Below are 21889 nucleotides of genomic sequence, written 5' to 3' on the forward strand. Positions count from 1 at the left end.
AATTCGTCTTGCAGGTCTGCTTCAATTTGTCAGTATGCTTTGGAATTTAAACTATGAAAATGATAACTAAAAAGGGTGATGGGCTCTGGTGGGACTAAATAAAACTTACTGGTAGGTCCCTGCCAGTGATGCCAGAGAATGATAGATGCTCACTCCTCATTGGTGTACTTCACAGAAAAGATGGGGGACGGATTGTGGTCAACCTGGTTTTTTTTGTTGTTTGTTTTTTGTTTGGTTTTATTTGTTTTTTAAAAGATTTTCAGCAGGATCCAAGATGAATTGCTGCTTTGTATTTCAGTGTGTTAATAATGAAGGTGTTTTTAAAACAGTGCTGCTAGGCTGCTCAGAGAAGACACATAGCATGTGAATCCTGTGCCCTACTTTCTTCCTCTTCCTCTCCCTCTCAACTGTTGACGTTCACATTTAGGATTATTAATGGGAACTGAAGTTTGATTATTAGGGATAGAAAATTTTATAAATGTCTTTACTGACCAGCTTACAATTGTCATTCTTCCTTTATTCTTTTAATTTTATAAATGAATGCTGGCTTCCCCAGCCGTTTGTTTTCTTCAATGAAATCTGTGTGTGTGTGTGTGTGTGTTTTTAATGTTCAGTAGGAAAAGCTTGCATTTTAATACCTTTCAGCCAAAAATTAATATATTATGGAAACAGATTGCTGATTCAGTTTAGAAGAATTATTGGAACTGTGGGTTTAATAAGAAATGCTGTGTTGCTATTAGTTTTAGAAATTGTGTATCTATCCCATATAGTTAAAATTACCTGACATTTAATTCTCTTACCAAGTAATGCTGTTCTAACTGTATGCTTTGTTTTGTATTGCTTTGTTGTAACTGTACTCTTATCTTTGTGATTAGTAAGCTCTTAAATAGTCCTTATTGTGATCCCTTTTCATTTTCTCCTTTTAATTACCGGGTACTCAGTAACTGCTGCTTGACTGACTTGAGGTTAAGTGTGGATAAGGTAAAATAGGAATTTTGTCCTGATAAGACAGCTCACCTGGAAGGGTGTTTGCTTTGTAGTGTGTGCATTCTAAGTTTGGCTATTCCCCCACATGGGGCTCTCTCTCCTGTTTCTCTGTCTCTTCTCTTTCTATCTGAAAAAGTCAGCCCAAAGCAGTGAGTTCCCAGCAATGACCAGAAAGGGGTGATTTTGTGTTATCTTACAGTATTTCATGTCCACCAAGACAGTGAGCATACCCTAGACATGCTGTGTGTTTGTGTATAGCTTTGGCTTTGTTGTACTGTGAAACGTAAACATTTCAATGTAGAGAGAAGTTCAACATGATGAATTTATTAATAAATAATGTATATATTGTGTAAAAGAAGTTATCATTGCCAAAATAAGATGGTTTCTTCCTTACCTACTCCATTCATTCCCCCTCTTCTCTCCATCATCCCCCCTTTCCCAGAGCACTGCTCAGCTCTGTTGTATGCTCATACAAAAACTGAACCTGGAATTTGGAGCCTCAAGCCTGAAAAATCTTTTGCATAACCATTATGCCATCTCTTTTACCCCCTTTCCATCTATTCTGTATTTACACATCCAACTTTTTGAAATGGATTTACGACTGTTATTTTAAATGCATAATAGTGTACAAGATAATAGTTTAGATTTTGAAAGTGGTTTCTTTGTGAGCAACATTGTCAGTCCTACTTAATGATAAACTTAGTTAAAAAGAAGAGAAATTTCAGACGTAGGATACAAAGTTCGTCAGTAGTTTTTAGAATTGATAGTATAAAGTTAAAGTTTTGTTTGATTTTTTAGTAAGTCATAAAATTATTTGGGCTGGTGTTGAGGGTACTGGTAATATTTACATTCATTTTAATTTTCTATACTTTCTTTTATTAAAGGAAAAGTAATTGGAAAAAATGGCAAGGTTATTCAAGAAATAGTGGACAAATCTGGTGTAGTTCGAGTAAGAATTGAAGGAGATAATGAAAATAAGCTACCTAGAGAAGATGTGAGTATTTAAAATACAAACGTTGCCCTTTCTTTGCTGATTCAGTGTGATTTTGGTAAACAGTTACTCTGGTGAGCTAATTATTACTGATACAATGGTATACCATCCCCACCCCACCCCCATGCCACCCACAGCACTGCTTAGCTCTGGTTTATGGTGGTACTGGGGATTAGAACTTGATTATTACTGGTTTTATAATCACAGGTATTAGATTCTGTGTTGATATCTCAGTATTTCATTTTAAAAACGTTTTTTATTTAAAGATTCCAATTTGATGATATCAGCAGTTTTTTATACTTCATATGAAGCTTTAGAATTTGATACTCTGTCAAAAGTTGATTTAAAGAAATCCGCAATAGTCTTGTTTTTAAGGTAACATTGATTTAGAGAACCATTAGTGTTTGAGAGGTGCAGTTTCTCACCACTTCAAAATATGTTGTTACACCTCTTCAGACCAAAGTACTTGTTACCAAAGTCCACTGGACTTGGTACATTCTTATAGTCCCCCCCCCACCAATGGACTTGGTACATTCTTATAGTCCCCCCCATCAGTGGACTTGGTACATTCTTATAGTTCCCCCCCATCAATGGACTTGGTACGTTCTTATAGTCCCCCCATCAATGGACTTGGTACATTCTTATAGTTCCCCCCCCCATCAATGGACTTGGTACATTCTTATAGTTCCCCCCCCCATCAATGGACTTGGTACATTCTTATAGTTCCCCCCACCACCACTGGACTTGGTACATTCTTATAGTTCCCCTCCATCAATGGACTTGGTACATTCTAATAGTCCCCCCCATCAATGGACTTGGTACATTCTTATAGTCCCCCCCATCAATGGACTTGGTACATTCTTATAGTGTCGTTCCCCCCCCCCCCATCGTAGTTCTGTTCACTTGACTTTGGTTGTTCTCTTGCTTTGTTTATTTCATCATGTATGAAAGGGAATATCCAGTATTTTCCTTTCATTTAAGGCCTTTTACTATTTCTTGTAGGACTGGTTTGGTGGTAATGAACTATATTAACTATTGATTATTTTTAAAGTTCCTCACCACTTCTTCAGACTTGGTTTATTGCCTCGCTGCATAGAGTACTCTTGGGTGAAGGTCTTTTTCATTCCGAATTTTCAGTATGCCCTGCCAGCCCTTTCTGGCTTGTAGAGTTTGGGTTAAATTAATTAATATTTACCAGAACACTGTCCATCTCTCCATTATGGCGGTGCTGGTGATTGAACCTGGGCTTCTGTTTTTTTATGCAGGTAACTACCCCAGGTGAGCTATTTTGGTTTTAACGATTTTTTTTTTTTTAAACTTTTGTCAGTTATTGCCCACCTTAGTGAGATTACATTTGGATTTTTCTTGGCACCCTTGGGCTTCCTTAATCTGATGGTCTAGTTTCTTACTTGGTGGAAATTCTCAGTTAATATTTCTTCAAATAATGACTATGGTCTTTTTCTCACCTTCTGATGCCCCTAAAATGCAACTGTTCTACTTTGTGGGCTCTAGTAATTACTCTTAAATTACTACTTGTTGCTGTTTTCATTAACAAGAGAGTGAGAACACAAGAGCATTCCTCTGGTACATGAGATTCCAAGGATTGAACTTGGTACTTCATGCTTTTAGATTCAACACCTTGGTCAGTGTACTACCTCCTGAGGCTTTTTTGTTGTTGTTGTTGTTATTTAATAATGATTGACAAGATTGTGGAATAAGAGGGGTACAGTTCCACACAATTCCCACCACCAGAGTTCCGTATCCCCTCCCCTCCACTGAAAGCTTCCCTATTCTTTACCCTTTGGGAGTATGGACCAAAATGCTTTATGAAGTGCAGAAAGTGGGAGGTCTGGCTTCTGTAATTGCTTCTCTGCTGGATATGGGCGTTGACAGGTCGATCCATACCCCCAGCCTATTTCTATCTTTCCCTGGTGGGGTAGGGCTCTGGGGAGGTGGGGTTTCAGGACAGATAGCTGAGGTCGTCTGCCCAGGAAGTTAGACTGGGGACATGGTAGCATCTGCAGCTTGGTGACTGAAAAGCATTAAGATATAAAGTAGAACAAATTGTTTAATAATCACAAACCTAAAGGTAAGAACATAGTAGATGAAATGAGGGAACTTCATGTTGGAAGAAGCTAGGAAGTCTATTTTAGGCATATTCTCAAGGGGTCCATGACTTTACTGATTTTTGCCTGAGCCTGACAGCTAACATTTAGGTGGGCTACTGTCTACTTTGCCCTTTGACCTGCAAGTGAACCTCTACTGTATTTTGTCACTCTTATTCTTTATCCATCTTACTTGTTAGCGCTTCTTCTATACTTTAAAAATGATGATTGGCATTTTCTTAAATAGAACTTTATATTTGGTGAGCAATCTCAGGATTGTAGCTTGGAAGTCTTAGGAGTTTTATGTGATTCTATTGAATTTGGAGTTTTCTTTATGATGTCTTAATTCAACACTGCAGGTGATTTTCTCAGCACTGATTTTTTTTTTTTTAGTTTTTGCCACTAGGATATTATCTCTTCAGTTTGATGCATGCATGACAATACCATTCCCAATAGCCAGGAAACCCCCCCCCCCTTATTTTCCTTTTGCTAAAAGAGAGAAATGTAAAGAGAGGTACCTGCAGCATTGCTCCACTGCTCATGAATCTTTTCCCACAGGTGGCTACTGGGTCCTTGAATCCAGGTCTTCAGAGCATGATAATGTGTGCACTCAACTGGGCATGCCACCCCCTAGTACCCTAAGCTGACACTCTCTGGAGAGTCCCCTTAATTTTCTCTAGCAAATTTCAAGAACCTGGTCTGGTAGCATAGAGTTGAAGGGAAGCAAATCTACCTTTGAGTGAAAATCTCTCTGCCCTCTCTGTTTGGGTTTTGGGTTTTTCTTTTACTGTTATCTGTGCTTCAAGCTCATTTTAATGCTGATTTTTCTTTTTTAAATTTTTTAAAAATACTTTCCCTTTTGTTGCCCTTGTTTTTTATATTATAGTTATTATTGTCGTTGATGTCGTCATTGTTAGGACAGAGAGAAATGGAGAGAGGAGGGGAAGACAGAGAGGGAAAGAAAGATAGACACCTGCAGACCTGCTTCACTGCCTGTGAAGTGACTCCTCTGCAGTGTTGGGGGGGGTCTTTGAACCAGGATCCATATGCCGGTCCTTACACTTCACTCCACGTGCACTTAATGCTAATTTTTCTGTGTATGTAGAGGCTTTGTTGTGGTAGTGAAAGAAAATAGAACCTGCTAGTCTGCCAGAAGCCCTAACTTCCACTTTTTTCAGTCTTCCGATTGAAATTCAGCACAGCAAACCAGCTGTGGGTTAATACTTTGATTTGCTTTAATACCTGTGACTACATCAGTAAATCTTTTATATTGTGTGACTATATAGACTCTTTCATGTATTTGAAGTAATCCCTCCAGGACTCAGGCATTCAAGGTTTAGTCCTCTGAGTACAAATATAGGGAAAATTGGGAGCAAGGGGAAAAGTTATTTTAATTAAGACCATTTAAAAAATTCACCAACTGTAACATTTCTGTCTCTTGTGTGCGATTTCACACAGAAATACACAAGTGTTATCACAACTCATAGCTGCCATCAAAGTGCTGTTTCTTCCTCCTTCTAACTCTTAGTAATCTCAGATTTGCAGGCATAAGCTATGGATTTATTTTTGTTTCTCTAGTTTTATCTCCTAAGACCCGCAAGTGATAGAGCTTCCTTCTGGCTTACTTCACTTAGTATGACACCCTCCAGTTCAATCCAAGTGATCACAAAAGTCAAGATTTCATCCATTTTCTTTCCTCCTTGCCCCAACCCCTTCTTTCTTTCTTTCTTTCTTTCTTTTTTCCTTCCTTCCTTCCTCTCCTTTCCTTCCTTCCTTCCTTCCTCCCTCCCTCCCTCTCTTTCTGTCTTTCCCTCTCTCTCTCTCCCTCCCTCCCTTCCCTCCCTTCCCTCCCCTCCCGTCCCTCCCTCCCTTTCTCTCTCTCTCTCTCTCTTTCTTTCCTTCTTTCTTTCTTTCTTTCTTTTTTTCTTCCTTCCTCCCTTCCTTCCTCCCTTCCTTCCTCTCTTTCTTTCTTTCTTTCTTTCTTTCTTTCTTTCTTTCTTTCTTTCTTTCTTTCTTTCTTTCTTTCTTTCTTCTTTCATGGAGTTGGGGCCTAGAATATGTGTGATTTCCCCATTCCAGGCTGCTTTTTCTTAGAGGGAGACACACATGGTCCTGGGACTCACCCTGGGCCAGCCATATGGCCAAAGTATGCACCTTGCCTGGTGAGCTCTCTGGTCCAAGATTTCATCTTTTTTTTTTTTTTAAAGCTGAATGGCTTAGCCACTTGTACCATCACATTCTTAGGTTGTTTTTTTAAATCTTGGTCACTTTAAACATCACTGCAATGAGAACAGGTATCCATCTGTCTTTTGGGATTAATATCTTTGTGTTCTCTAGATAAATAGCTAGAAGTTCCAGGTCATTTGATAGACCTACTTTTAATCTTTTTATGAAAAGTATACTGCTAATCAAGGTCAGTTTATCTCCTCGCGTGTGGGGTCCGTCTCCCCCCCCCCCCCCTTTAAGCATTTGTTGGAGAGACAGTAAATAGAGCACTGTTTCAGACCTGATGCTTGGGGTATGAAAAGCATGCACTCTTCCTGCTAAACTACCTCCCAGCCACTTTCATGATTTTAAAGCAATTGACACTAAAGTAATATTCTGCAGGTTCATGACAGTATGAAGGAAAATTTCTTTAACTTTAAAACTTGACTTGTATAAATTAGAAAGTTAGATGAAACTGGAATTAGAACATTTGGTAGTAGATTTTTTTTTTTTTTAAAAAATTACAGGACACTTAAATGCTAAGTTAGACTCAAGTAGGGTATTGGAAATCTCTAAATTATACTGATTTTTATCAGTTTCTTTAAAAAAGAAATTTAGTAGGTAATACCGTTGCTTTGTGTTTTGGAAACATCCAAATTACATATTGGTTGTCAATGTAGCCTTGAACTTTGTTAAAATAGTAAATATTGAGGACATTGTGTTTTCTTACAGGGGATGGTTCCGTTTGTGTTTGTTGGCACTAAAGAAAGCATCGGAAATGTGCAAGTTCTTTTAGAGTATCATATTGCTTACCTAAAGGTTTGTCTATGCTTCCCACTCACATGGTTGTAACACACTAAAAGTGAAATGTCGTACTTGTCAATTCTTAAATATTTATGTTTAGTTTCAGATTTGCCTTTTTCTACATAAGGATTTAAAAATAAAAGATTCTTTACCACAATGAAATGAGAGACCTCATCCAAATGGTTTCTTCTTCTGTGCTTATATTTCTTTCTATATTGTTTAACACATGACTACTTTTATGTTCCTGTAGTCTGTTGATGTAAATGTATACTAGAAGCATTTTGCTTTTGCGTGAATAGGACACAGAACCAGGAATTGGTTGGCTTCCTTTGTTATCTGGTGCATTATCACCACTAGGTATCATTTGATAGTTCACCCCAGCCCCCCCCCCCCACTTCATTGTGGGAAATAACACATGAGTACAGTTTCTTATCAAATGACATTTTCTCCTCCACAATGCACTGAGCTTCCGACTTTTTTTTTCTTCTTCCGATCAGCACAGTTAATTCTAACTAATGGTGGGTGGTATTAAACCACTATACTCTCTCCCTAGCCCCCACCCTCCTTTCAGTCTTCCGTTGTCTCCCCCTTCCCCTTGGAGTTCTTGGATCTGCTGCAGTAGAGCACAGCTCATCCTTGCATCCCTTTCTTTATTCTTACACGTCTCACGTAAGTGATATTGTCCATTATTTCATCAAATGTATTATCACCACTAGGTATCATTTGATAATTCTTAGCCTTTGTTTCTAATATAGTCTGTTTGAATTGATAAAGACTAGCAGTTTTAGTAAAGAGTACCTTAAAGTTACTGAAAGTTGCAGTTGACAATGTTTCTCTCCTGTTGAGAGTATAGGGGCCAGGCAGTGGCACACCCAGTTAAGCGCACACAGTACAGTGTGAAAGGACCTAGGTTCAAACCTCCTGGTCCCCTCCTGCAGGGGGAAAGCTTCACAAGTGGTGAAGCAGTGTTGCAGGTGTCTCTATTTCTCTATCTTGCCGTCCCCTCTCAATTTCTCTGTTTCTATCCAATGAGAGTATAGCAATATCCTGCTATTTCTAGTACTTTTCCCATAGTTGCTTGTAACTATTAGGTATTAAATAAATAGCTTATTTTAATGCTCTGTGAGTAGAGCTTTCCTTGAAGTAGGAGAGTTCCTGCATATATATATATATATATATATATATATATATATATATGACGCTTAGCATAGTTAATACATAGTAAGGCATTGGTAAATTGGTGAATTGACTCTTCAGATTACCTTGTAAATTGTTTATTAAAGCCAAAGTTATACTTTGCCAAGAGTTAAAAAAAAACTTCATTATTGGTAGGGGAATAGATCTAGCTCCAGAGAGTAAGAACCTAAGATTTACCTTTGCTTTAATTACAGGAAGTAGAACAGCTAAGAATGGAACGCCTACAGATTGATGAACAGCTACGACAGATTGGTATGGGTTTCAGACCTTCTTCCACCAGAGGGCCTGAAAAAGAAAAAGGATATGCCACTGATGAAAGTACCGTCTCTTCTGTACAAGGTTCTAGGTCTTATAGTGGAAGAGGCAGAGGTCGTCGGGGCCCTAATTACACCTCCGGTTATGGTAAAAAGCAATTTTTTTTTTGGTAATTCTAGTTTGGGTGTTTAATGTAATCTGATTATTGTAATTTAGTTCATCATTCTGATTTGGCTTTGAGAGTGGGAGACAGTTCAGAGTTGTACGTCTTACAGTAGTGATGTTATACTTTGTAATTGAAAAGGTAAGTAGTAAAAGGGAATAAATAACTACTGTGTAAAGATTGCATATATCAAATCTGTTAGCTTTTAAAATAACTTGGGCCTTTTGAATATTAATGCCACACATGTAGAATTATCTTGTGAAATAGAACATTTTGCTAAAATTAAGCCTTTGAAAGGTAGAAGAACCAGATTATTTCATTATTTTATAATGACACATTATCTGAAGTATATCTTTGTGTAAGGATGGCATCTAACCCCTGTAGGGCCAGTAGACGGTTATAATGAACAGTCCTCTAACTCTACATTCTCATTTATCCTTCAGCTTTGGAGCTCTTCCATTTTTCTACCCCTGGACTTGGATCTTTTCTTTTATCCTCACCCACCCCTCATTTCCTTCCTTTCTCTTCTCCACTCTGCTGCTGTAGTCATCTTGACTGCTTTGAGGAAATATTTCTTAAGCCTTTTCCAAAATAGAAGACGTTTAGGAATAGTCAAAATGCATGGAAATGTACAGTTTGCAAATTTCACATCTGCATGTTATGTTTGACCAAAGGATCATCTTGCAATGTCTGAATTATTTAAACTTACATTGTCATTTGTTATAAAGTTGGAAGGTTAATTACCTTTTTATTTGACTTACTTATCTTTATCATCAGAGTACTACTCAGGCTTTTGGTGACACTAGGGGTTCAGTCTGGGACCTCGGAGTTTCAAGTATGAAAATTCCTGCATAAACACAATGCTGCTTCTCCCACCCCATACTCTTTGTTTTGTTCCCATTTCTGCTATTATTTACTTGTTTTTAAACTTTATTTACTTGATAGAACTGAGAAATTTAGAGGGAAGGAGGATAGAGAGACACCTGCTTCATTGCTTATGAAGCTTTCCCCTGCAGGTGGGAACCAGTGACTTGAACCATGGGTCCTCGTGCACTGTGATGTGTGCGCTTAGCCAGCGCCCACTCCCTAGCCCGGTTGCTGTTTTTTAGAGTCAACCCTGAGAGTGGGGGTGATAGCATAATGGTTATGCTGGTCCTAGGTTCAGTCCCCCATACCACCAGAGCTGAACAGTGTTCTGGTAAAAAAAAAACATACATCAAAAATAAAAAAATAAAACATGCAAAAAAGAACCAAATAAAGTCAACTTGTGTTAAAGCCTGAAAATCAAATCCAGTAAAATAAGTGATTAGTATGTGAAAGGCTAAGGGTTGTAAACTATTACTGCATTCCTAAAAATGTACTAACAAGAAAGATAACTGACAAATAAGTAAATCAGGCATAAACTGTATGGTTTTAAAGGTACTTAAGGTACCTAAAGTTGCTAGTACAATCTACCAGATTTTTTTTTTTTGAATGAATGAATGTGTTGACAGCAGATAATTTATATGAGTGGTAAGAATTATAACATCTAATTTGAAGAAAGCTATGCAAAGCTGTCTTCAGTAGATGGCACTCTTACCTCTGAATCATTGTAGCATATCAGTATGTCTTGGAAAAAGCTGTTAAGATTAAGTGGATTTGAGAAAAACACAAGCCATTGAAATTAGTTCACTCATATCTTGTATACTAAAATACGCCAAGACTTTTTAAGTCTGTCTCTGCCTCCGTCCTCCCGCCCAGCATTTTTCCAGTGCAACATTTCTGAAGTTGTTATGTGTCTTACAGTTGGTGATGGTGTGCAACTTTAATTGGCAGCCATTTTTTTTAATGGCATCCAAAATATGTCTTGCAGTGATTGATATGCAGGATTTGATAAGAGGGCTAGCTATTGCTTTGTATACACAGTCATTGAAAAGTATGGGAATAATCTTCCTAAATGGATTATAGAAATTCTATAGAGGGAAACAACATCTTTAAAATTTCATTAAATAAGAATCTTTATTTGTTGGAGTTATTAAAACTTGGATCAGTTTCACAGACCATTTTTACAGAAGTTATGAAACTTTATCAAGGTACTATTTATTGCTTTATAATATTGTTTATGTTCTAGGTGTTAAATTCTATACCTCTTCAAAATATTTAGTACCATGCCCTGCCTGTCACCAAAGTGTCAACACTAGTCCCCACACACCTTGTTTTGTTTTGTTTCTAGCCCTCCCCCCTTTTTTGACAGCCTAGTTTCTCTGGCCAGAGTCTGTCTTTTTTGTTTTACTTTGTCAGTTCCATTGCTTTGTTTTTTATATCCCGCTTAATGAGCTTACCCAGTATTTTATCTCTCTCTTTCTGACTTATTTGCTTGGCATATTTCCCCATCATATTTAATTCTCTTAATAGCAGAAGCCACGATTTTATCTTTCATAGCTGTATAGTGAGTGCTTCATGCACACAGTCAGGTTCTTTACCTGTTTTCCAAGCCAAGATAGAAAGCAGCCCATTTGCCCAGCTATAGATAGATTTTTTAGTAAAGATGTGTTGTATATGTACTTAGTTGGATACAATTCATTTCTAGTTAGTAGGCTTTAAAAACCTTTTCAGTTCATGGATTTAGCTTTTGCATTATCAATAGGTTAGAATATTTGCAGTGATATCAACAGTGTTTTTCTGTTAGTGCTGTAATAAGCCTAGAAACTTGAATAGCCTGAATGTAATTAGTTTTATTTATTTATTTATTTATTATTATTATTTTTTTAACCAGAGCACAGCTCTGGTTTATGGTGGTGATGGGGATTGAACCTGGGGCCTTCATACCTCAGGCATAGAAAGTCTCTTTGCATAACCAAATCATTGTGCTATCTACCCCTGCCCCTAAATTTAATATCTTATAATTTGGTAAGAAGTTTGATGAGTCTTTAAGAGTTAAAATGTGATTGTGAACAGGGCTATATTATTCCTTTTTCAAGACCAAAGGAAAACTTATCCCTTCACATTTCAGCTTCTAGAGACCTCCTCTAGTTCCTGGTTTTTACCTTTAGAAAACCAGTGATTACTTTGGAGCAGTTGCTTCTTTGCAGATTTTCTTTTTAAGTAGAGCTATAATTAACCTACTTAGAGAATCATATGATTAGTTTGGAGTCACCTTTAACCACATCTGTAAAGTTCTTTGCAATTAAAAAAAAATGTTCAGGGCTACTCAATGTGACTTAAATGGAAAACTAGTCATTTAGTTCTTCTTGTCATTTGTTTTTTACTTTAATATCTGTATTACTGAAAGCTATGATTTAAGACTCCCTTTAAGTACCTTGAATGGCAAACGCTAGAAGAAGAAGTACCTTGAATACTGGACTTGGGTTAGAAAATAAAGATTTTTCTGCTAAGTTAACTATTACACCATTTATTTATTTATTTATTGCCTCCAGGGTTATTGCTGGGGCTCAGTGCCTGCACCATGAATCCACTGCTCCTGGAGGCCATTTTTTCCCCCTTTTGTTGTAACCTTGTTGTGGTCATTGTTGTTGTTGTCATTCATTATTGGATAGGACAGAGAGAAATCGTGAGAGGAAGGGAAGACAGAGATGGGGAGAGAAAGACACCTGCAGACCTGCTTCACCCCCTGTGAAGCAACTCCCCTGCAGGTGGGGAGCCAGGGGCTGGAACCAGCATCCTTATGCTGGTCCTTGGGCTTTGCACCACGTGCGCTTAACCCGCTGCGCTACTGCCCGACCCCTATTACACCATTTATTAAGATAATTCAGTAGAACTTTTGTTGGCCACCTTATAAAACAAAATACCCTTCCTCTGCCTTTTCACTGCAGTGATATTTTTAGCAGTGTATAGGTTTGTAAATTCAGAAGATCTTATAAAGTTTTTGTTCACTGTGCACAAGGTGATAAATTACCTTAACCAGGCAAACTCATATGCAAAAAAATCTGTTACGACTTTTCTGACAACCCAATTTTCTTGTATGTTAATACCAAACAATTGCTTAATTTATTCTGTGACTACAGGGTATAGAGAAAAATGATGAGCTTTGAAGGATTATCTTTTTTTTTCTTCTTCTTCTTTTTGGGAGGCCAGTTGTTTTTCAAGGAGAAAGGAAGTTGGTAATTACTCTTAAGCTTTCTTTTTCATTTTGGTACCCTAATAACTGACTTTGTACATATGAAATGTCTCTTGTGTTTTATTTTTATTATCTACTCCCTATAGAGCTTTTCCCAACTTTTATTGCTGAGGCCTTGTACCTATATAATTCCACTGTTCCTGGTGGAGTTGTTCCCCCCCCCCCCCTTCAGTTTCACATAGAAAGAAACAGGGAGAAAGCATGGCAGAAAGAGGTTAACAGCCCCTCTCCATAGTTCATGAAACAGCCCTTTGGCACCATGTATTCTGTCAGGGAGCTCAAGACTGGGTTTGCACTTGTGGCAAAGTATGCTTTCCTGGATGAACTCTTTAGTTTTCCCTGAGTGGATTTTTTTTTTTTTCTCTTACAATTTATTTCATGGGTGAGAAAGAGACTCCAGAGCACCATACTGATGCGCTTGGGCCTGAGGTCAGACAAAGATCCTCAGGGTACGCCCTGCACTCCTAGCAGTTGAGCTGTCCCCCAGACTTTGTGAAATTTAAAACAAGGGGCTATGTATCATGGAATTCCCCCTGGAGATTTCAGCAAATTAAATGTGAAGCATATTAGGAGGAAAATTAATTGTATTACTCGCATAGTGGCATTTTGGAGGGAGAAATTCAGAGATAGAGGACACTGTTGTACCCTTTAAAAATATCACAAATCAACTGGAAAGTGATTTGAAAAAGAGAAAACAGAAACATAAGACAACATTACATCCTGGATCTATGATAATTTTGAGGCTTTTTCCCCCACCAAGCTTATCACTAGGGCTTAGTGCCTGTACTACCTCTCCCAGTGGCTCCCCTCCCCTCCCCTCCCCTCCCCTCCCCTCCCCTCCCCTCCCCTCCCCTCCCCTCCCCTCCCCTCCTCCTTCCCTCCTTCTGTCCTTCCTTCCTTCCTTCCTTCCTTCCTTCCTTCCTTCCTTCCTTCCAATAGGACAGAGAACAATTGAGAGGGGAAAGAGAAAGATACCTGCAGTTCACTGCTCCTGAAGCTTCTCCCCTGCAGGTGTGGACCAGGGGCTTGAACCCAGGCCTTTGTACATAGCAGCATATGCACTCAACCAGATGTACCCCCATCCTAGCCCCTAATTTTAAGGAATTAAGAGAAAGGTGGGGGGGGGAGATAGCATAGTGTTTATGCAAAAAGATTCTCATGCTTAAGGCTCTTGAGTCCCAAGTTCAGTTCTCTGTACCATCATCAGCAGTGCTCTGGAGGAAAAAAGGTGGTAGCAGGGGAGTCGGCCAATAGCACAGTGGGCTAAGCATAGGTGGCGCGAAGTACAAGGCCCAGCATAAGGATCCTGGTTCAAGCCCCTAGTTCCCCACCTGCAGTGGAGTTGCTTCATGGGTGGTGAAGCAGGTCTGTAGGTGTCTTATCTCTCTCTTCCCCATCTCTCTCCATTTCTTTCTGTCCTAACAATGACATCAGTAACAACAACAAAAAAAAACCAAGGACAACAAAAGGGAAAAAATATATATCTTTTTAAAAAGGCTGGTGGGGGTGGCAGACGGGGAGAGAGGTCATTCTGTTAGCAGATAAACTGATCTGAAACTAGACTTTGAACTGGGCACCGAAGGAGAAACATTTGGATACATTCTTGATAAAAGAATAGAAGTGGAAATAAGCATAATAGTGAGTGGGCCATATAAATCCAATGTATTATGATAATGGTAATGTTAGAAATGATCTTTAACCTTTTTTAAGTCATGTTGAAATTTTGTCCTCGGTGAAAATGGCTTCATTCTTTTGATTGTCAGGTTGTTTGCCTTCTAATTTGTAGTGCTGAGTTCTTATATAATTTTTAAAAACTGCTGTTTGTAAAAATGTAGTATTTTATGTACAGTCAGTAAAAGTATACTCCCAGATCAGGACCATCATATAAGAAAGTTTAGAGCTATATGTATTTGTGTGTGTGTGTATTTTTTTAAGCGGGCGAGGGTAGATAGCATAATGATTATGCAAAGAGATTCTCAAGCCTGAGGCTCCAAAGTCCCAGTTTCTATCCCTCATACCATAAGCCAAAGCTGAGCAGTGCTCTGGTTAAAAAAAAAAAAAAAAACCTTTGGAATCAGTAAAAATAACTGATAGACTACACTATATAATATTCATTTTTCTAAATATGATTACATTTGCATTGGTATTGGATGTAGTTATGCTAATTTGATATTAAAACCTAAACTGAGTCATACCACTTTTTAATATTTCCCCCATATTTACTGCATGTTTCATATTAGGTGTTTGGTATATTTTATTACTTATTGTATTGGCTGTGTTTCTGTGCATGGCCACTTCAGTCTTTAATCTTACTTGCTGCGACTGTATCCCTAGTGTAATATTAACATTAGACTAATTCTTAGTTAACATATTTCAAATCATTTTTATGTGGCTTTTTTATTTTTGAGGGCTTTTAGTTTTATGGAATTATTTGCAGGAACTGATATTGAGAGCTTTGGTTCCCCCTGTCTCTTTAGTAGAGATCTAATTGGCTGGTGTTCTTTTCTTTTCCAAGGTACAAACTCTGAGCTGTCTAACCCCTCTGAAACAGAATCTGAGCGCAAAGATGAGCTGAGTGATTGGTCACTGGCAGGAGAAGATGATAGAGATAGCCGGCATCAGCGTGACAGTAGGAGACGCCCAGGAGGAAGGGGCAGAAGTGTTTCTGGGGGTCGAGGTCGTGGTGGACCACGTGGTGGCAAATCCTCCATCAGTTCTGGTAGTCTTTTACATACTATGTCAGCATCCTATATTTGTAAACAGTGTAACTTTATGCTAGTTAAATTATTCCCTAGGAAAGTTCAATTTTGGAAATTGCACTTTTTGAGGAAAACAGTAGAACACATGTATATCGATGTAAAGGCCTATAGAGTATTTCTCAGTGAAGGTTTAGCTAGGATATTCAGGCTAGAGAAGTTTTGAATTGACTCATTGTATCTAATCTTATGGTTAAATGTTTCTGCTTTTATTTGAGGGGACTTATGCAGTTAGAATGCTGCATCTCACCTCACCTCAACTACAGGTTTTGATTTATATATTTCTACTTGCCAGGCGGTTCCAGAAAATTTCAGTGCACAGAGATCTAAGTTTCATTGTCTTCCATACTGAAAATACTTATTGAAAATCATGTGAAAAACAACTTTTGGTACACTGTGTTAGAAAACTTGTGAAATCAACTTAAAATTTTTTATGTTTGAGTTGAGGAGTATTTAGAAAAATAGAGACTTGAGTTGTATAAGCGACTTATCTTTGAAAACTTAGTGATAGAATGTAATTGAGTTAAGGAGTTGCCAGGATGTTCTTGCCCTATAATGGGTGGGGTAGAGAGTAGGAAGTAATGTTAGAGATACATGGACTAGACTTTATCAGGTATAGAACTTTTAACATACTTAACACTGCTTTAAGATCACTTTTAAAATGATAATATGCCCAGAATTTTAGATAGTATCTTAAATATTAGAGAATATATACACATGTAATTAAATGACACCAAATTTGGTTTTAAAAATTTAAAGAACGGAACATGACAGAATTGAAGGATATTTTAAAATGCCTTATCTTTGATACTCTTTGGAGCCTCTGTTTAATTTACAGATTTCAGGGTAATAGCTTTTGTATAATTGAGTACATTGCTTACTGTGACCAGGGTTATTTTATAAAATTGTAATATGCTGACTGTAAAATAATTGTGCCATATATAGAGTTTGATTACTGGATAAACTTAGTTTATCTTGCAAAGATACTATTAGCTTGTTTAGCTGTTATCAAAGGAAACTTAGGAATAATCATAATCAAGTGAATTTCTTCTATAATTTAATGTAAGTAATAAATGCACATAGGTAAGATGGGTATTGTTTTCTTAGAAATTATGTCCTAAATTGTTTTTTCTTTCCCATCCCCACCTCACCTTGGCCGACCATCACTTTTTATTTCAGGAGATGGGAGTATTAGCCAACTTTCATTTCCTGATCATCCTGTATTACTTTTTTAGTTTGCTTTTTTTTTGGTGTAAACTTGTTTTGGTTACTTGAATTCATAGTAACATTTCTGTCACGTTAGAGTGCAGGTGTTGAGTACTGTTTGGAAGTTAGCACTAGCACAAAGAAGCATCAGTCACCTTGAGGCCAGGAAGGAGATATGGGCCAGTGTGGTGGTGCAGCTGGTAAAGTGCACTTGTCATGTGCAAGGATCCAGGTTGGAGCCCCTGGTCCCTACTTCTGGGAGGGAGCTTCACAATTAGTGAAGCAGTGCTTTGGACCTCATGTTCTCCCTCCCCCTCTCCCCCCTTCTCTTTCCCTCTTTTGGTCCCTTTCTCCCCTCCCCGCTCCCTATTTCTCTGTCTCAGCCATAGTAATTTTTTAAAATTTATTCCCGTTTGTTGCCCTTGTTGTTTTATTGTAGTTATTATAGTTGTCTTCGTTGGATAGGATAGAATGAAATGGAGAGAGAGGAGGGGAAGACGGGGGGAAGAGAAAGATAGACACCTGCAGACCTGCTTCACTGTTTGTGAAGCGACTCCCATGCAGGTGGGGGGCAGGGCTTGAACCGGGATCCTATGCAGGTGCTTGTGCTTTGCGCCACCTGCGCTTAACCTGCTGCACTACTGCCCGACTCCCCATAATAAAAAAAATTTCTTTAAGTCTTAGCTTCAATGCTTTATTAGCTGGATACTAATTATTTCTATTCCTCTAGCATCTGTACATAATTAGCTAGAAATGTGAATGTCTAAATTAGCAGTTTTATTTTCTAGCATTTTCAGAACAAGTCAGAAAATAGTAGGAGATCAAGATGTCTGTCTTCTGCTTTAGATTTTTTTCTACTTTGATATGTGTTATTTTTCAGGCAAAATAGTGATACAGAGGACATTTTATCTGAAGACAGATTGTACTTTCTTTGGAGGAAGTTTCTTTATCATTAATTGCTATAGTTCAGTGTAGATCAAAGCATTCTTAAGAACTTCAACTCTATTAAACAAATATTTCTTGCTTCTGACATGCATATAGTGCTCAAAGATCCAGACAGCAATCCATACAGCTTACTTGATAACACAGAATCAGATCAGACTGCAGACACGGACGCCAGTGAATCCCACCACAGTACTAACCGTCGCAGGCGGTCTCGTAGACGGAGGACTGATGAAGACGCGGTTCTGATGGACGGAATGACGGAGTCTGATACAGCTTCGGTGAATGAAAATGGACTAGGTATGTAAGCACTTAGGGAAAAGATGTATAATGTTAATGTATGAAGCTTTTATAAAGAAAAAACCAAATGTGCAATTCAAAATTTTAATTTTTCTTAGTGTTTATAAAGTTATGATAGCTTTGTGTCTCTCTTACTGTCTAGTTTTCAGATTTGTATAGGAAATTATTTGTTAACTAGGAAGTTTTCTTAAAGTGCCCTTGGATGTCATCATATCAGTAATTATTCAAGCTGCACAATATGCCCTTGTTTTTCCCAAACCCAACTTAGGAGGGCTTTTCAGCTTGTCTCTTTCAGTGTTGTGTTGTAAGTGACACTAGAGAAGATAAGTATACTGAAGTAGACATTAATTTCCAAAGGGCTAAAATGTCATTAACTCTGATATATCCCTGTCTGAGAGTTATCCATGTTTAAGTCTTAAAGTTTAAGTTTAAATGTTGTTAATTTCTAGATAATTCCATTTTTAATCTATTTGGAATGCTTACAACTACCAAAGTTTTATTTTCTCTCAGTACTGTGTATTGTTTCATCTTCCCTGTTTAATTATGTTCCTCGCCCCCCCATCTTTGAAAGAATTTTTTTTGTTTGTTTCTGTTTTACTTTTGTCAGAATAGTTCATGGTAAACTTTGCAATTACAGATGATAGTGACAAAAAACCCCAGCGACGCAATCGTAGCCGCAGGCGTCGTTTCAGGGGTCAGGCAGAAGATAGACAGCCAGGTAACTCGAGTGAACCTGCTGACAACACCAGGTCACAAGCATGAACAAAAATGTCATGTGTCTGCTTTCTTTCTAAGTATATTATACTTACATGTACACATGTGTGCATATACATTTAAAATGTGCATTACATCAGTTGTTAACTAATAAAACTACTACTCATAAGAAAATGCATTCTTTCTTCATACTGTAAGCGTTTAGTACCTTGTCTAATTGAACTAATGTTGTGTCTCAATCTCTCACATGAAAATACTGTTGAGAAGGCCATTGTTTTGTCCACGTGGCAGATTCTTCATATCTGATCTGGGGCCTGCCATCCAAGGGACTGTGCTATAGATTTTGATTGAGGTTGATTGGCAAAACTGGGCAGCTTTTGCATGGTGCCTGCTTACTGTGTCTATCTGAACTTAAACATCTCATTTTTGTGGAACTTGTAATGCCCACAGTTAAAAAAAATTATCAAAAGGAAAATATTTGAAAGTGTCTTTCTCCTAATAAGAGGAATGCATGTTTTGTTTATTGTAGTGTGATGCCTTTCCCCTCACCTACTAACTACTCATATTAATAGTACTCACATTAATTTTTTAGAATGTTAAGTCATAATTTTTAGAAAATTCAAACTTGTTTGCTGTGTTTGTTACTCTGAGCATAATTCCACTTTCTGTGTACAGAGAATCACGTGTATGTTCAAAATGAAGAAATAATGTGCACCAGAAATAAACCCCTTTTAAACTAATCAGTTTTGCATTCTTTCCAACACAATTTTTTTCCATATGGTCTTCCCCCTCTTCCTCTCCACGAATTGTCACTATCTAGCATGATAAGTTTTGTGCTTGTAGAGCTATTTGGGAAGACTGGTCATAAGGGCATTAGTTTCCTTTCTCAAGAAAGAGGTTTGTATTTTTAAAGATTTAAAGATAGCTTTAAATTTAAAAGGATTGAAGATTATGGAAAATGGGAAGTTTCCATAAAGTATTTTCTTTTCCCTTTCTAGTGTTAGAAGTATGCTTTAGGTCAAAGAATTTTATACTCAGTCTATGTTTTTGAAACCTCACAACAGTGAAGACATTTTTACCATTCTTTCTAAACAAAAAGAATAAATCACAACATGATTTGTTAATTATGTTTGGATATGGTTTATTGTTAAGTCAGTGTCCAGAAAAGGAATAACCAGCTATTACAGAAGAGGCAGCAACTCCTGTATAGTATTGGTCAAGTTTTCAATCTTTTTACAATGATTTATATTGTCTAGTGCAATTATTCCTAATTTACTTCGTTCTTGGGAATTACTGCTTTCCATTTTTAGAACCTTTTGCTTTTCCTAGCATCCCCCTCAACAGCAACTGTAATGAAAGTCCCAAATTGGATAGGTAGAAATAAGCACATCCTTTATCCTTGCCCCTGCAGCAAGTTCATAAGAGACAACCTACATGTAAAGACCTGTCAACATTCTTTTAAGTGTATACTTACTTAATTTTAATTTGATCAGAATTTCTTGTTGGCCCTCTCTCCAGGGCTTCCATGAGACTTTGTGCCTATGCAGTTCCATTTCTCATAGGTGTCACCCCCTCCCCATTTTTTTTATTCCTCACAGAGTAAGGAGACACCACAGCAACACTCCCCCATAGATGATGTTCCCATGTGGTGCTGAGTCCTTAAGCAACAAGGTATCTCCCAGCTCCCAGGCATTTCTTTTTAAAAATCAGGCTGCACAGAAAGTACAGAGGAAACTTCTTTTAAAGAAAAAGCGATTTTTTCTTTTTACACCATGGAATTTTATTGTGAAAACAAGTCATCCTTTCCCTCCCCATTTCTCATACATATGTACATACATGCAGTATTTAGAAAGATGTCTAAGCAAATTCTTTCCCTGATAAAATAATAATAATAAATGTACTACAAATAAAAAAGAAGTATTTGAGGGTGGCCTGGTGGATAGCACAGCAGATCAGACATTAGACTCAAGGGCCAGGCAGTGGCACACCTGGTTGAGTGCACATGTTACAATGCTCAAGGATCTGGGTTCAAACTGATGGACCTCACCTGCAGGAGGAAAGCTTCATAATCAGTGAAGCAGTTCTGCAGGTGTCTTTCTCCCTCTCTCCCCATCCTCTCAATTCTGTCTCTATCATATATAAAATATATGATATATATATTTGATATATATATATCATATATATATATATATTTGCCTCCAGGGTTATTGCTGGGGCTTGGTGACTTGCACTATGAATCACTGTTCCTGGAGGCCATTTTTTCTCATTTTGTTACCCTTGTTCTTACATTGCTGCTGCTGTTGTTGGACAGGACAGAGAGAAATGGAGAGAGGAGGGGAGACGGAGAGGGAGAGAAAAGACATCTGCAGACCTGCTTCACAAGTAGTGAAGCGACTTCCCTGCAGGTGGGGAGCCGAGGTCTCAAACCGGGATCCTTACCCCGGTCCTTGCGCTTCACACCATGCGCACTTAATTAACCCACTGCACTACCTCCCAACCCCCTAAATAAACTATTTTTAAAATACCTTTTAAAAAATGGATGTTATACTCAAAAATACAAGATCCCAAAAATCCCTAGCATTGCTTGAGCTAGAGTACTTGCTCTGGTTCTTTCTCCCCTCCCCCATGGGGACACATAAAAAATTTTTTTTTCCTAAAAGTGAAGATTGATAGTCCCTCTGACTTGGCATGCTTAAGGCCTAAGTTGTCTCAGGTTCAATCCCTGCAGACTCCTGCTTTGCCAAGTGCATGATTTGGGGACAGTGGGGGAGGAAGAAGAGCCTTTGCAGCTTCACTCCAGTGCGTGTGAAGCTTCCCCAGTGCACAGTGACACCCCGTGTGGTGATGGGGACTTGAGCTTGGTAAAGAGTGTACTTTACCAGGGGCAACTATCTCCTGGCTCCAAGCAGTGAAGTCCATATGACTAACTTGGACTCATTATAAGGACTGTGAACAAGTTTTCTTTGAATTAATTTTAAAGTTGTTACTGGTTTTATCCCCACCCCCCTTTTTTTTAAAAATTTGCCACCAGGGTTATTGCTGGGGCTCAGTGCTTGATGAATTCACAACTCCTGGAGACCATTTTTCCTCTTTCAGTTTTTTATCATTCTGCCCTTTCTTTTGTATTTGACAAGATAGAAATTGAGG

At 38.1% G+C, this 21889-nt stretch overlaps 1 protein-coding gene across 6 annotated transcripts in view; it reads left to right on the plus strand.

Annotated features, from left to right (window-relative positions):
• Window positions 1-21889, plus strand: part of FXR1 (FMR1 autosomal homolog 1) — a 66009-nt gene that overhangs the window by 40456 nt on the left and 3664 nt on the right. For 2 of the 6 annotated variants that reach the window (XM_007518265.2, XM_007518278.2), the window contains exons 10-15: window positions 1872-1981; window positions 7021-7107; window positions 8484-8541; window positions 8629-8691; window positions 15340-15543; window positions 17828-18028. In XM_007518265.2, coding sequence (XP_007518327.1) covers window positions 1872-1981; window positions 7021-7107; window positions 8484-8541; window positions 8629-8691; window positions 15340-15543; window positions 17828-18028 — 723 coding nt within the window. Of the gene's footprint in view, window positions 1-1871; window positions 1982-7020; window positions 7108-8483; window positions 8692-15339; window positions 15544-17827; window positions 18029-18665; window positions 18747-21889 lie in introns of all 6 variants that reach the window. The other 4 variants (XM_016186094.2, XM_016186113.2, XM_016186102.2 and 1 more) reach the window with 3 other exon arrangements.

This window comes from Erinaceus europaeus, chromosome 14 (genome assembly GCF_950295315.1).
Source record: "Erinaceus europaeus chromosome 14, mEriEur2.1, whole genome shotgun sequence".
Lineage (NCBI taxonomy): Eukaryota > Metazoa > Chordata > Mammalia > Eulipotyphla > Erinaceidae > Erinaceus > Erinaceus europaeus.